The sequence below is a fragment of the Orcinus orca genome, chromosome 10 (assembly GCF_937001465.1).
Source record: "Orcinus orca chromosome 10, mOrcOrc1.1, whole genome shotgun sequence".
NCBI classification, from domain to species: domain Eukaryota; kingdom Metazoa; phylum Chordata; class Mammalia; order Artiodactyla; family Delphinidae; genus Orcinus; species Orcinus orca.
The window spans coordinates 16,375,917-16,392,985 of NC_064568.1; the positions used below are offsets into that span (position 1 = coordinate 16,375,917).

The following is a 17,069-nucleotide window of genomic DNA, read 5'->3' on the forward strand; positions in this document are numbered from 1 at the left end:
GAAAGATATCAAGGAGGAAAATTAGTGGTTCGTGTGAAGCTGTAAATTAAAAGCAGTCCAAACACATTTCCCAAGTTTCAGAATAAAGTGTATGAGTCTTATAAAAGAATGTCCTTTGAAAGCCCAGAGCTTGTCTTATAGACTGAGGCAAACTTCTCTGATGAGAAATCTTGTCTTTGTTATTATCCCACTGGGTAAAAAGAACTCTTAATTGGCCATATTAGAAATCCAAAAGTTCAGAAATTCTCAAGAGAAATTACTTGTTTTAGGGTTTAATTGAGAATTTTATTCCTTCTTTTGCATCTTCCCGCCTGAGCCCCAAAGCCTGTATTTAAAGGTTAATTAGTATTCAGTCTCATTTTAATTGCTGACGATGCTGAAAGAGGTTACCCTGAGGAAGTATTAATAACTTTTTTAAATGGGAAGGATTTTCTCCAATTTTTAAAGGGTTAAAAATGCCCATCATTTGCTAAGATGAAAGATCCCAAACAGGAGGCTCCCTGGTCACCTCTACTGATTCCATTCAGGATTAAAAGGGACCACATATTTGGGTTACACTGGAGTATAGTATTCAAATGCCAATGGGGACCAGGTGAGTAACAAAACTAAAAGAGGTGGCCCTGCCTTAGGAACATATGGACATATTGAATAATGACTGGAGACCGTCCCACATTCAGCCACAAGTCCGTCCACTGGTCACGACTGCCCCTTAACACTAGCCAGTTGTTACCATCCAGGAATCATGGTCCAATATTACAAAACCTTTTCAAGACATGTTTAAAATTGAGAAACTGTCTTTTTTGAACTACTTCTAATGTTGACTGTTTTTCTTTTTAAATATAATGTAGGCCAAAGAAGATAAGCCTTAAAAGTGAATGTGTCCCATGTGGCCTTTGTGTTCACAAAGTTTAGTCTAGCTGGAGACTTACAGGCTGTGCTGTCCAATATGGTAGCCGGTAGCCAAGGGTGGCCATGTACGTTTAAATCCGTTAAACTAGGAATTCAGTTCCTCAGTCACAGCAGCCTCATTTCAAGTGCTCAGCAGTCACATGTAGCTAATAGCTACTGTAATGGACAACACAGATGAAACTTGTGGTGCTTGCAGAAGGTTCTATCAGACAGCACTGCTCTACTCTGACCCTTGGATCCACAGCCCTTTTCTATAAATGCTCTTCTGTTTTTCTCTCATCGCAGGGAAGCAGCCAGAGCATCATTCTCTTCCAGCTTTATATAACAAATAATTTTAATAAAGTACAGTGTGAGGAATCTTGGATATACATGTTGTAAGGACTATATAACATTGCAAAATGCAGATCTCTCAGCCACAGTTTCTCCCTTTTAAGTTCCCTATAATGGAGTTACATCCTGCACATGTTTAATTTACTGAAATGCATTCAGTCTAAGAACGAAGAAAAAATAATGGACTAATTTCTGCTCACCATTTATTCAAGGAGTAAATGTAAGGTGTTTACTCGTTATCTAAACACACATCCGTGTGGAGACCCACCCCATAATACTATACATGGTACCACATACAGTGTATAGGATAGAGCATATATAGCATATGTATTGTGTATAATATATGATACATTCTATTTAATAAAATGTGAAATATATTTAAAGTATATTTTTGATTATATGCAATTTGTCCCTTATGTATATCTTGTTGCCACATAAGATCTGATGTCATTGTTATTTTACTTTTGTGCTCCAAGGCAAGTAAGAATTATTGTTCCTCTAAATTCCCTTGGCCCTAAGGAAATGTAATTTGTTCTGCTAGATTACGAGGCCCAATTCTCTGAGCCTGTCCTCAAGCTCAACTCCTTTTAGCATCCTGACTTCTCTAGCTGATGAGCTCTGGGCCCCGCACAGAGTCAGCTACTAAGAGCAATGAAATGTTTACAAGGTTGGAATGATCGCACACCATAAAGAAGAAAGAATTTCTTTGGTGCCTGAGGCAAGCAGAGGTGGACAGTGTCTCTTACAGGGCATTTGAAACTTGGCTGTGCTACTGTCTCTCCCATGAAGCCTTCTCGATATCCTCAGAGCTGGGTTCCGTGCTTCAGCCATGTACTGCCCATTGCACCTAGGCCTTCCTGGATTATAAAACTTACCAAAATGAAGTGGGTTTGCCTGGTCGGATGTAACTTCCTTCAAGGTGAAGACAGTGTGTTCTTCATCCTTACATTCAGAATGCTTAGCAAACAGTGAAAGCTAAATTGGTGGCGTGAAAAAAGAAATGGAATGAAGTTAACAGGGAGGAAACAAAGAGAGGCAGTTTGGGGTTAGATCGTATTTCGGGAGTCAAGAGTGTCTCGAAGGATCACAGGATCAGAAGTGGTCCATTGTTTATTCTGTAGGATATTCTTAAATTTGGATTGAGTCCTTCTTTTTGGCTCTATTTTAAGACAGATTGCCCTTGAGGTGACAAAGATGACTGCTTAGGTCTACTTATATCCTCCACAGAATATTAACTGGAAAAAGAGGACATCTTTCCTGTTAGAGTCATCAAAAGCTCTGAATGGCGTCAGAAAAACATGAAATAAAAACATAGCTAATACTGTCAGCAGTCAGAACCCAGGAGAAATGTGGAGGTTAGATTTTAGATATTAAAGATGACAGTTAAAAAATTAACATCTTTTTGCTGCTGGTCTTATGTTTTGGTAGTGAGGCAAGGGGGAAGGAAAACACATACTGATCAAACACAAGTTAAATCAGTTGGGTCACAGTTGTATTCTTGACTAATCACTAAGGCCTGAGATACGGACTGTGCTCATTGGCCACTCCTGGGCCCTGGGAAGAGTGGCCTCTTCAAAGGAGGAGGAGAAAGATGCTACCAGAAAAAGCTGAAATGGATGCAGGGAAGGCAGAAATAGCAGCCGTCTTCTATAATTCTCAGAGTAATTGAAAGACAATCAGTGATGAATTTAAACGAGGCTTTACCTATGTAAACTGAACAGTTGTTTTTAATCGCAGTGTAGCTTTAATCTCTGTTTGCCTCCTTTTTTTATTATATATGTTTAAAATTTATCAATGAGTGACAAATGGGAATCTGTGTCATAAAACACATTTAAAAAACTTGATTTTTAAAAACACAGCATCACAATTTAACTCGTTTGTATCTTCAGCAATAATTGCTGAAGCCTAACTAGTTATTTTTGGATAAAGTATTGAATATGCAAATTCAGACATTCATTCTTTCAAGGACTGCAATTATTCTCATCACTTCAGTAAACATATTAACAAACATTGCATTTGAACACAAATTCATTTGCTTATTAACTTGAAAGCTGCATCTAAAACCACAAATTGCTTCTGTGACTAAATTCCTAATTTCCCTCTCAAACCCCAAATAAACTATTGCCTGTTGACTTAACAAGTATTTAATGTGGGCATATTTTCCAAACCCAGCCCCAGCCCCCTAAAGATGTTAGTAAATTATTTTGTCCTTTTTGTTTGGTTTTAGATCAAAGTCTAACACGTGATATTTGTTTTTCTTTGGAATATTGTTTTTGTTTCCATTTTCCTGACCAGACTTTATAAGATGGGTGTAGATATCTTGAAGGACAGTATTAATACAATCAACCATGAGCTGAATGACATCCTGGGATTATTTTGAAACTACCTGATGTCACCCAGTTTATTGTCACTCAGTTTTGTTAGTTTCAATTTCAAAGGGTGACTTGTTACAAAGTTCTAGTGGAAGACCCAGTTTAGGACTCGGTGCCTTAAATTATACTGACAACAAGATACAGCTATGTTTATCTTCATTATTTTCATTCCATACTAGTGTGGTTTTTTGTAAGAGGTTGCCATATACAGTAATAGCTAGTATGGTAAATTAAATAACAACTCGTATGGTAAATGAAAATAATTATGCATTCATTCCCTGTCTTTGAGATGTTTGTTGGTAATATGGATGGCCACAGTTAGGGACGACTGTATGGAGGCTAGTGATGGCTAGGTTAGAGGGTAAAATAAGATTGCTCCAATTCAGGAAGCGTCTGTGAGCACCTACCATGCATAACCTATTATGCCCGATGGTGGGAATTCAGCAGTGATTGACAGTCATCCTCCAATGGGGCTTATATGGTTTGAAAAGCACCTCTCAACACTGAGAATCTAGGCTTTTTATACTGATTTAACTCACTGTTATGTAAATTTGTGTTTGCACACAAACATACACACACACAGTCTTACACATAGTTTGTTCTTTGTGTTGGAAGGCAGAGATTCACGTGCTCTCAGTTACTGATGTTTTAGTTATTTCCTGGAAGTCACCACTGTAGTTTTCATCACTTAAAAGTAATAACTACCAGTTGAAATATCTCTCATGTCACATACCTTATGTTTTATATTCAAGATTCAAAAACTGTTAACCTGAGGGCCTGTACGATGTTTTAAAGAAATTGTATTTGAGATTTTTAGGGGAAAAGCTGCCATAGCCTTGACAGTTCTATCGTGGCAGGCTTGGCCCGGTTTTTCATGCTCACTTTACCTCCCTAGCCTCTCTCCAATGAGGTCGATACCAGCTTCCTGTTGTGTAGAGGATGTAACTGAGACTTAGAAGTGGACTGATCCAATCCATGCTGCCTCAGGTCAGCGATCAGAGTAAGTGGCCCAGGACTTCTTCCAGACCCCCAACCTCAAGTTACTGGCCTAGAAACAAATTCACATATAAGCTCCGCACCAAGCAGTTAAGGGGGATGAGAGCTCATTGCCTGAGAATCAGAGCTGTGAAATATGAATAATAAACCATTTCTTACTTGTGGATTCTAAAAGCAAATCCTAATTCATGTAGAATGAGCGTTTGATCACTGAAGGCAGACAGTGAACTTACAAGATCATTCAAGAGTGTTACAAGATGATGATTATGCAGAGGTGCTTAATCTTGTGACATTTGCCACTGAGCTAAAGCTACAATGTTAGTGTGATTCTAGAGCACAGTGTAAATGTTACATGATTGAAATGCTGGTGTACGTAGCCCCAAGAGCCCCAGAGCTGTCTTCTTTTACTCCAGATCACTGCATTAAGCCTTTTGGAATGGAATTGGGGTATGCAAATGTTACTTTTATGAAGTTTTAAACAATTTCCATATTTCAAAAAGATTTCACTCTGAGATTTTAGAGTCCTCAGGAACTTCAAAATTCCTTCGTAAGGTAGACGTCTGTAACTTTTACAAAGGATTGTGAATGTGCAAAACTAAAAGTGTCTACCTCTGAAAGCTTCCCAAATTTATGACCCGAATGTGCCACTTACCTGTCACGGTCTTACCACCATGCATGATGTTCATGAACTCTGAACAGCTGGATTACAATTTACTGCAAAGGAATTAAGTCTAATTTGTAGATTTATTGGACACGTTCTTTGTCTAAGGAGTATATGTGTGTGCCTTCAGTTTTCATGAATATTTCTTATACAGAAGATCATATTAGAAATATTGAGAAATCGGGCCCAAATATGAATATTTTGTATTAGGAACTTAAGTACATTCTTTCCTCAGGAGAAAATAATATTTCGATGCCCAGGCCCAGAGATTGCTTACACATTGCAGAGTTTAAACCAAGACAACCCTTTTGAATTCATATATTTTCAGCAAGAGGAAAAACAACCATTGTTTAATAAGATATTAAGAAATTTTATATCACCTGGGGATGAGTTCCATTTAATGATGAATAGTGTTAAGGAGGAGAGAAATAATGATATTGCTTTGTTAAAAGAAAATTAACCTTCTTCAGAGTATCTCAAGTATATCTTTGCTCGAAGAGTTTGCTAAAACAAATGCACTTATACTTTCGGTCTAGCAGAAACATACGTAAAAGAGAGTAGCTTTTACCTCTTCACATAGTGAAATAATATAGAGATTTTGTCTATATGACAAAGACCGAGCTAAAAGAAGTAAGAAACACTTATGCATAATAGAAGAAATGTTTTCCATTTTGGATCTTCAGTCAAAACTTTGAGATGATAGCTTTTAGATCTTAGACACTTACTGAAATATGGTATTTTCCCACATACTTTATGATCTCTAAATCTTTCCAGCTATTAAATGGGCAAGAAGAAGTGCTTCTCTATATTTTTATTTAGCTTTACAATTTTCCACATAGCCATTGTACCTTTATTATTCATCAGCTAAACAAGAAAACAGAATTTTCAAATGAAGCCATCAGACATGCTTCATCAGGCCGTAAACATTCTAGACTCTGGAGCTGAAATCCTTTTTCCTTGGTACAAACTGTTCTTTGTAGGTAACAAAGCCACAAGTACCCTTTGTCATGAGAGTTTTCCATTCAAAAAGTATGTGAAATTAACTATATTTTTCCTGCTTTGCATTTAGAGGAGTTCTCCCCTCCCTCCTCCCCTGCAAGTATTAAACCATTTAGGAACTGGCAAGCCATTTGCAGCTTAAAAATTCAACCCACCCACTTGTGATTTACTATCAGATTTATTCTTTGAAGGTCAAGCCCAGGATGTGTTTCGTCCCATGTTTCCCTGACTTCTCAGGCAGGTACAAATGCAGACAAACCCTATGTGGAAGACACAGCCCGTTCCACACGAGAGGAGATGACCAAAAGCATTGAATCAAGCAGGTTACGAATAACCCACGTCTACTCTATGAGGGTGGCAGAAGAGAAAAACAAAGCAGACAGATGGAACCTCCTCCCTTGTTAACAGTGGTGCCGGCCCATTTGTTGGCTGGCTGCCCTGAGCCACCGGCTTTACATACATTGTCTAAATAAATTGATAGAACAACCCTATGGGAAAGATGACATTCTCTTTATTTTACATGTTAAAAACTTAGGTTTAAAGGAGTTAGCTTAATTGCCCATGGTCACACAGCTGGTGAGGGATGAGTCCAGCCCATAAAACATGGAGCACTTGTTTCTGAATTTCATTTCTGTTCTTTCTGCTGTTACATGGTAGGATTGGATAGAGCCTGGGACTGGACAAGAGGGAAAGGGTAGGAACTATGAATCATAAAAAAGTCTCCCCCAAAATGTAAGTTCCATGAAGGCAGGGACCTTTTTCACCCCATTCTTAGAACCTGGAAAGTTGCCTGACATATAGGCACTCAATAAATGTTTTTTCACCAGGAAGGGAAGATTGCTTTTTCTAATCATAGTTGTTGAATATGAAATAGGCTAAATCAAGAGCAGGGAATTCTTATCTATGTCCCTTATAGGCATGGTTGCTTCTTGGGGATATTATAGACCAGTTCTTCCAAACTTGAATGGGCATATTAAACACTGGCAGATCTCACTAGGATGCCAATTCTGGTTTAGTAGATTTAAGATAGAGCCCAAGATTCTGCATTTCCAGCAAACTCTCAGATGGTGTTGAGGATGCTGATGATATTGGTCTGCCGACCACGTTGTGTATTGAGTGCAAAGTATTCAGACAGAATGCAGATGGACAATTTCCCTTGATTTCATTTCCTTTTCTGAGTTTCTGTGGTTCTAGGATTTGGGCAGGAATAAGATGAAGAAGGGTTAATAAGTGTTCGTGGTTCGACTTCAGATTTCTAAGGGCAGGATTAAAGTCAGGAGAGAAGAAAGTGACCTAAAATGGACATGCAAATATGGACTTGCCTTGGGAAGGAGCATAAGAGAGATACTCTACAAACAAAGCAGAATCAAACCCATAGCGGAAGTCTGCCACAAACGAGAAAGCAGTTATGGCTTTTTCATATTTCTTTGTAATTTTGCTCTTTTAAGTTCAAAAGAATAGACATGGGGCCTCCAGTTTTTCCTCTTAATTTCATTTTGATTTCTCAGAAGAAATATTGCTTTAGACCTGGGAGACTTGTATGTGCATAAGGAAAGAAAAATCAGGAAAGTCTTGATTTTTAAAATGAGCAAATGATATAATATTGCTTTGAGCTGTAGAAACTAAACTTCTAAATTTATTCATTTTCTGTAGCCTCCATTATTAAAATTTTATTATGCACTATTTCAGATATAGAAAATGATATAAACATATAATTAAGTGTAATGATGAACATCCATATAACCACTATTCAGTTTAGGAAATTAAACCAAAAAAGCTAAATTTCCCAGTGTTTGCCCCATAACCCTTTCTTACTTTTCTCTCTATGAGAGCTCTAAAGTACCTTAAACTTGAAGTGATTCATCTTCGTACATCTTAAAATGTTTAATACATTCTTAATATTACTTTATATGTTTTAAAACTTTATATACATAGTATCACATTGCACCGTAAAAAATGTTTTCACCTTTGTAAGACTTTTCTATGTTTGCAAAAGCTCATGCATTTTCTCAGCTGTATAATATTTCATTTACCTTTAGGTGCTTTGGTTTGTGATAATGTTCACATTTCACCTCTTTTTATGCTTTCACAATATTACTATTTCCAGGTTAAATATTTAATATAGTAATACAATTTTTATATGACCCATGACATGGTTAAAGACCTCTGGGCTAGAATTCAAATGGGTACTAGTTCTGATCCAGTAATTAATAGTTTGGGAGAGTTGCAAACTCACTCAGCTGTTTTATTGAAATCCTCATCTGTGAAATGGTCATTTTATTAACCACTTCCTCAAAGTTATTATGAAAAGCATTGAGATTGTTGCCATAATACTCTAAAATTTATAGAACGGATACCAGTGTAATTTTATTATAAAAATCAAGTCCTCCAGGAGACAGATGGCTTAATTTATACAATGGATGTGTTCTTGAGATTGTGCAATGAGTTTTTAAAGGTAATAATCTACTTGGATGTGTCAGGTGTGCTTGCTGTTGAAAAAATTCTGGTTTTTCTATTTGAAAACTCTTGTTTAAAAACCAGCTTCTTTCTTTTTTTATTTTGGCTTCCCATTGATAAATATGGCTCTGGGGTTAGTGCCTTTACTGTTTCCGACCCCCTAGGTGGCATTTAGGACCTTTTACCACAGTGTACCATTTAGTAAATATCACTGTGATGGCTTAGAAGAGCGGAGGGCCTCGGGGACAGGTATTTACTCAGACAAATTGAAATGGATAGTTGAGCACTTACCCAATTAATTTATTAAATGTGCTCAGTCAGTCTGGATAAATGAAAGAAATGTGCTCTTTTCCCCCTTCTTTGGCAGCATGAGACTGGCCTGAAGTATATGATATAATTACCTCAACTTTCTACTTCATCTTTGTCTATACAGACCAAGCCTAATTTTCCCCCTAGTGAACAAACTAAATTATTCTCACCTCTTCAGAAAATCTTGAAAAATCGTTAGCTTTTAGATGCTACTCTCTTGTGCTTTCTACTATAATTTAACCTTTTGTTTCTGATAACAAAACTTAGGTATGTTTGATTTTTCAGTTATGTAATAATTGAATGATGTATTTGTTGCCTTTCATTTATAAGAGAGCTGATGTTTAAAGTAGATTATATAATGCAGATTTTTAAAAAAGTTTAAATATACTAAGGGGAAAATCCTGGACATTTGTTTTACAGATGGCAGCTGAATGGAAGCGACATTAATCTGAGTATGGAGTATCGTTATAAGTTGAACGGAGGAAATCTTGTGGTTATTAACCCCAACAGAAATTGGGATACAGGAAGTTATCAATGTTTTGCAACAAATTCAGTTGGAACAATTGTCAGCAGAGAAGCTAAACTCCAGTTTGCCTGTAAGTATATGTTCACACATATAAGTCCAACATTTAAAAATATATAACTGAATTTGTGTGGTCGTTTCGGATTTCAGCAACAATATGTGGAATTTATTAATTAAGGAAATAGGTTGAGAAAGTAATTCAATACGATTGAATTATATACTGTACAAATCAGAGTTTAAAATGTGTGTGTATGTGAATGTGGGTGTATGTGAATGTAGGTGTATGTGTGTGTGTTATCTGTTTTACTATTTTGTAAGGATTCTGTTTAGGGGAGGAAAAAGAATCTCGTTAAGGATGTATTTATTCATTAGTTACTCTGTGCTTTGTACTATGTTAGAACTGAAACGCATATGAACGAATTGTCAGGCATGACCTTCGTTCTGGCAGAACACTGAAATTAGAGAATTACATCTAACAAATCTGAAAATATAAAGGAACAAAGACAGTGAGAAAGAAAAGAACGTGACATATCTTTGATCTCCACTGCAGTTTTGCCCAGCTCATGATGACCTTCAACACAGGCCCCCACTGAGGCCTGGCTCTGGAAGCCAAGTTTGTACCTTGTTAATTGGACCAGGGTGAACCCATGTCCCATCCTGAGAAAACCACATGCTTTTTAGCACGGAATTTAGAATTGGGACCAGAGACCTAATTTAGTGTTTATCTTCCTGATCTATCTTTTGACTATTTTCTAATTTTTGTTTCTTCTTACTAGTCTCTCTTCCTTTGTTTTTGTTGTATGTTTCATATATAATGCATATCAGCATTACCTTGGTTCTAAGATTTCTTTTAGTTCTTTACACCTCAATTATTCTGAAATTAGAATGCAAATGTTCTTATAATGTGGTAGTAGTCTCCCCCAACTGCCACAGACCGTTAATAAATTGATGATGTGTCATTTAATGCATGGCTTATTCTATTGCTTCTGTTTTTATAATGGCAATGGTTGGTTTTGTTCCTGCCATTATATTCTGTGTTCCGTTTTTCAAACTTCCTTGCTCTTTCTTCTGCTTCCTCTGTTTCTTTTCCGTCTATGAAAAGGTTTTTTTTTTTTTTTTTTTTTCTTCACCTGTATCTTCTCTGGGCATTTTGATAGCTATATGTCATATTTATGTTACACAAGTTTATCTTTTAGTTTATCAAATTACTTTTTAATTTATAAAAGTTTACTTCTCTAGTAGCCAGAATTTAAAATTTTTGGAGTCCCCCCCATTTTATTTATGTATTTATTTATTTTTTGCGGTACGCGGGCCTCTCACTGTTGGGGCCTCTCCTGCTGCGGAGCAGTCTCCGGACGCGCAGGCCCAGTGGCCATGGCTCACGGGCCCAGCCGCTCTGCGGCATGTGGGATCCTCCTGGACCGGGGCACGAACCCGTGTCCCCTGCATCGGCAGGCGGACTTTCAACCACTGTGCCACTAGGGAAGCCCCCCACCTCCTTTTATTGTTGTAATTATTTTTGTTTCTCTTGGTTGACTATGGGATAATTTTTTTCTTCATTCTTTTAGCTAAAAACATATATATATATATATATATATATATATATATATATAAAGATAAATATATATATTTCCAGCATACAGATGGGTTTAGATCTCTTTTTTTATTTGCTTTGCTTACAACTTAAAAAATTATTTTATTATATCGAAACTTAGACATCTCATACACAATTCAGGAACTTTTCCTGCATCTTTTAGTTGTATGTTTGATTTATTTATATTTTTAAAAGGATTGAAAGGGATTATTTTTGTCCCATATTTTGAAATACTATTTATTTCAGGTTGTTCTGAAATGCTATTTTGGATCTTAGAGGCAGTCTTTCCTCCTACTTCCATTTGAGGTTTCCATTTTTATGCTTAATACCCTTATTAGGTTCTAAAGCAAATTTTGTCTAAACTCAGCCTTTGTCAACACATGTCAATCGATTACCCTGATTTTGCTTTCTTTGCCACATGCAGAGGTCAGATTCACTTCTCTGATCTATAGGGGAATGTGAAGTTTCCAGTCTAATTCCCTATTCCCCAGAGTCTTTCACAAAATACGTTATTCCTCTTAAGCAGTGCTATTTTTCTACTACAGATCCTTGATGCCCTCTAATACCGGGAGAAGTATCATTAACTTGTAGGTTTTTCCTCAGTCTTTTCTTCCTGGAGAGAGTGGCTTGTTTGTAAATACTTCTAAAGTTATATCATGTCTTTTGCAGTCTGCCCCTACTTCCTGGCCAGAACATTATAGGCCAAGTGGGATAAAGTTGTAGTGTCTGGGATTTTATTTTACCCTACTTACGAGCTAATAAGCTAGGCTGCTACTCTTCCATGGATGCTAGCAGAGGACATGATATTCCTCGGCTCGCCCCCAAGTCCCACAGAAGTGATACGATTTAGCCAGGAGAGATGCTACACCCGCAGCTGAGGAACACTGAGATTAGAAAATCCATCTCTTTTATAGCAGGGAGTAAGCAAGCCTGCTCTTTGTCCTAGAGGGAGAGCTTGTCTTATCCCTCCTGGTTGGTCTCTGAAAACACATCCCTGAGAAATGGAGCAACTGGGCCTTTCATTCTTGGCACATCCAGGAACACTTAACAGGAAGCTAAGAGCACATAGTGAGTGGATTCCCTCTTCCAACAAAAGTTTTCCTTTTTTTTTTTCATTTGGTGCTGTCCTTGAGTTTCTCTTTGGGGTGCATCCTATCAGGATACGTGTGATGAATAAGGCACAAAATATCTTCCTACCTTTGTTGTGAATTCTCTCTTTATACAGAAAACGGAGGATGTACCTACCATTTAGTCCCTTGTATTTCCCCACAGTCTGCCTCATCGGCCTCATAAGTTTTATTTACTCATATGCTTGGCATTTGATTGCTTTTGCAGTTTTTGATGTACAGTGAGATTCTTTTGTTTTGCAATTTTTTTTGGCGTTTTTACAAGTGGTTTTGGGAAGTTACAAAGAGCAATATTGGTTATTCTTAGCCTGATGCCACATTAAGCTGGAAATATAAAAAAATGAATGTTTGAATTCATATGTTTGAGATATAGGTTTCTGGTAAAGAAACCAAAGAAGGTGGCAAAAAACGTGGAGGATATGTAATACATCAGAGATTCCAAATTACCAGGTATAAGAGAGCATTCCTTTAACTTGACAACCTTGAAGGGATGTAATACATTAACTGAAAGAAGGGGTTAATAAGAAGAGTCTTGCACTGCTACATATACATCCTTCTAGATGCTCATGACTCCAGTTCAGGGGAACTGTGACTGTTTTTGCCACAGGTAAGTAGATAATAAAGTGTTGTCATGGAAAAAATGTTCTAATTATTCACTATAGCTATGTTTGCATGCTTAGTAATACTTCTTTGTTTCTGTCAGCCATGGACAAAGTACTTAAAATGTGCTTCATGGAGAAATGAGTAAATGACATTATCCTCAATGCACCACTTTTAACACTGGTGAAAATCCAGTGAAATTTTATCTTAATTTTCAAGATGCTTAAAAATAGTATTTGTAATTAAATGAAAGTGAAAAGCTCATTTATAGTTTAAGAAGCGTACTTTCTGTAGGCTTTTTTATTCCTTTTAACAGATTCTTTGTGGAGCAATCACAAAATTTAGGGAGGGGGAAGATACGTAACATGATGCAATGTTTGAATTGTAGACATTTTCTCAATGATTTACTGTTACATTGCCTGTGTATAATTTTTGAAGCTTGTTTAATATATTTGCAAATGTTTTTGTCAGATTCTTAATTCCAACCACGAAAAGTGAGGGTAGTACCTCCAAAACCCCAAATAGCTTTGCTTTATTGATAATTAGTTTTACTTCTCTTACTCTTGAATTTCCTGTCATTCTTTATTAAAATGTTTTTCTTTTAACCATTTTTGAGGTGCAATACATTTTTAATCATGAATTATATTAGACGTATAAATGGTATGGAGAAAAGTGTAAAGAATCTGTGTAGCCACCACTTATCTTAACATTTAAAGATTCAAAGTACAATTAAAGCTACCTGATAACTCACCCTGATGACATTATCTTCTCTCTCTTAAGCTCCCTCTGAATAGGTGGCCCGTGTTCTGAATTATATGTGCTTTTTAAATCCTTTGAATAAATATGTATGTGCTTCTAAGCAACATGTAAAATTGTTTTACCTTTTTCATTTCTTAAACTTTTATGTAATGACATCAGACAGCATTCCTACATCAACAACTTCCCCCCAACAATATATTTGTATCTGTTGATCTACGTCTTTGCCAACATTTGTTATTGTTCAGCATTTTAATTTGTGCAAATCTGGTGAATATAAAATTGTAGTTTACTTTTTAATTTGCATTTTTATTTTTAAATTAAAATGTAATTTTGGTTTTAATTTGCATTTCTATAATTACAGTGAAGTTAAGCTCATTTTCATAGATTTGCTGACCATTTATGTTTCTGTTATCCAGATACCTTTTCACTGTATGGTAGTCTTTTTTTTTTTTAACTTAAGAGTTGTTTGTATACTCTGGATTAATCCTTTGTCAGTTATATACATATCTTCCTTTTAGTGGCTTTTTTTTCCCTTGATGGTGTCAAATGATAAACAGATGTTCTTAATTTTACATTAAAGTATTGATTTTTTTATAGCTCATGTTCTCTCATGAGTTGTTTAAGATTTTTTCTTCCTTTTCCTGAAATGGTAAAAACATTCTCCTAAATGTACTTATAAAAGTTTAATATTCTCCTCTTTACATTTAAGTCTTTAATTATCTGGAATTGATGTTGTATGTCGTGTGAGGTAGAGGTACCGATTTATTTTATTCCAGGATGGGAAGTCAGCTGTACCAGTGTAATTGATGGATGAGGCCATTCTTTTTTTTTTTTGCGGTTTTATAAATTTTTTAATTTTATTTTTGGCTGTGTTGGGTTTGGCCCATGTGAGAAGCATGGGCTTCTTTTGTTGCGGAGCACAGGCTCTAGGTGGGTGGGCTTCAGTAGTTGTGGCTCGCAGGCTCTAGAGCGCAGGCTCAGTAGTTGTGGTGCACAGGCTTAGTTGCTCTGCGGCATGTGGGATCTTCCCAGACCAGGGCTCGAACCCATGTCCCCTGCATTGGCAGGTGGATTCTTAACCACTGCGCCACCAGGGAAGCCCCGATGAGACCATTCTTAACCAACTGAAAAGCAGTGTGTGGTCATCACGTCTGGCTTCTTGGGGCTTTTGTGTTTGGAGAATCATATTATCTGCAAGCAGTGAGAGTTTTTCTGTTCTTATCAACCCTTGCTCCTTTTATATATTTTATAGGAGTGTACTTTCTTTAGTCCAGTACAGTGTTGAATAGATATTTTGAGTGTGAATAGCCCTATCCCTGTTTTGCTCTTGATTTTCAAGAGTGAATAAGATTAACATTTCACCATTTGGTATGATGTTTACTATAGATTTTAAAGATACTCTTTATCAAGTTAAGGCAGTTCTTCTCTAAGTTATTTTTTTTTTTTTAAATCAGGAATGCTTTATTCTTGTAAATACTTTTCCTACTTTTACTGGGATATTCATGCTGTTTTTCTCCTTTAACCTTTTAATGCAGTGAACAGTTTTTAGTATTAACCAAACTTCTAGTCCTGGTTTAGTTTCAACTTGGCTTTTGTGTAAGTTTTTTTTTTTTTAATAGTTGGATGTTATCTGTTTTTCAGTATTTCATTTAGCATTTTGCATATATATCAATATAGGAGCTTTTCTTTTTGTTTTCTCTTCTCATATTATCCTTTTTTGGCTTTAGTATCAAAGTTATATTCGTCTCTATAAATGAGCTGGGGAGTACTCCTTATTTTATACTCCCTATAAAATTTTGAGAAATATTGGAATTATCTACTCCTTGAATAAAACATAGAACTTACAAATAAATCTATCTGGGTCTCTGGAGTTTTCATTCAGGAAATAGTTTAACTATTGATTGAATCATTTGAATAGTTAATAGGACTAACCATATTGTCTCCTTTGTGAAAAATTGTGTTTTTTCCCTAGGAATTATATCCATTTTGTTTATGTTTTCTAATGTATTGTCAAAAAGTTGTTTCAAAGCATTTTCTCTTACTGTCCTTCTTGTCTGTGCCTTATCTATACATACATTCCCTATTTCATTCTAACTATTATTTTAGTATCAAACTTGTCAGAACTTGATGTTGTTATTCCTTACCTTTGAATCTTTTTATTATATTTCATTCATTTTACTCTTATGTTTATTGTTCTTCCCAGCTTCTTGGATTATTTTATTGTTCTTTTTTTAGTCCCTTAAGTTATATAGGTAACTCATTACCTTCCTACCTTTCTTTTGTCTATTTTAAATATGTATAGCTTTAAATTTACGTTCTGACATATAGCATGTTTATTATGGTTCAGTTCTACACATGTTATGATGTCATTATGATTTTCTCTTGAATCCATGAGTTATCAGACATGTGTTTTTAAATTTCCAAACATACGGAGTTTTTCTAGTCATCTTTGGTTACTGATTTCTAACCTAGTGACCCATTGACCAGAGAAGTGTCCTCCTTATGCTCTTTGGGTTAAAGTTGGCAATTGTGTTGCTCAAATCATATATATATTATTAATGATGCTTTATCTAATTAATCTATCAGTTTTTCTCACAGTGATGGTGGATTTCTCAGTTTATCTAGTATTTCTATTTTGCTTTTTGTAATTAGTAAGTTATTGATGTATAGAAGTTTAGAATGGGTATATTTTTGGTCCAAATGGGGTGACTCGCTATCTCTAATAAAGCACTTTGCCTTATAGTTTAAATATTAATATATTAATATGAAAATGTTAATATTTGTGTTCTTCTCTTTGGACTGATTGAGAATTTATTTCCCCCTGAGTAACATCACAAGTTATACACTCTATTTGTTTTCTTATAGTGATTGCCCTAGAAATTTTAGTACACGCATTTAACAAAGTCCAAATTTAATTAATATCTCCAACAAAAAGGACTCTGTAGCATTTTACACTGTAATTCCCTCTTCCAGCATACTGTAGTATTGTTGTCCAGTAAGTTGTTGAATTTTTGTAACATCATGAATGAGATATTATTGGTATTGTTCCTTTCATCTTCTAGTTTTTCTCTTATATCTGAAATAATGTAAGCATGTGCAAACTTCCACATAGTTGGCGGTTTTTTGTTTGTTTGTTTTTAAGAAAAATGTCAGACTTCTGCCCGTATTGTTTTTATTTCTCCTTTCCTAAAGGAAATTACTTTTAACTTTTTGACTGGCTCTGGATACTTACTTCAGTTTTTTAAATAACTTGCTTATTTGCTGCTTCTTGATTTTTCAGTTTTAAGCATTAATATTGGCCGTCAAATCTGGCAACCGATGCTGTAACACTATCATACCACCACCTTGCCACCGCAGAAATGTGAGGTTGCTTTTTTATGAGGTTTATGAAGAAAACAGCATTTTTAAAGTCATGGCTCTTACAAAAACACAA

At 35.8% G+C, this 17,069-nt stretch overlaps 1 protein-coding gene across 6 annotated transcripts in view; it reads left to right on the forward strand.

Annotated features, from left to right (window-relative positions):
* The window catches only part of CNTN3 (contactin 3), a 239,603-nt gene that overhangs the window by 35,326 nt on the left and 187,208 nt on the right, over window positions 1-17,069 (forward strand). For 5 of the 6 annotated variants that reach the window (XR_007479545.1, XM_033437175.2, XM_033437176.2 and 2 more), the window contains exon 3: window positions 9,454-9,629. Coding sequence is in view for 4 of the 6 variants with exons in the window: in XM_033437175.2 (XP_033293066.2) it covers window positions 9,454-9,629 (176 nt within the window). In the remaining 2 variants the exon portion in view is untranslated. Of the gene's footprint in view, window positions 1-9,453; window positions 9,630-17,069 lie in introns of those variants that run through there. The other variant, XM_049715560.1, reaches the window with a different exon arrangement.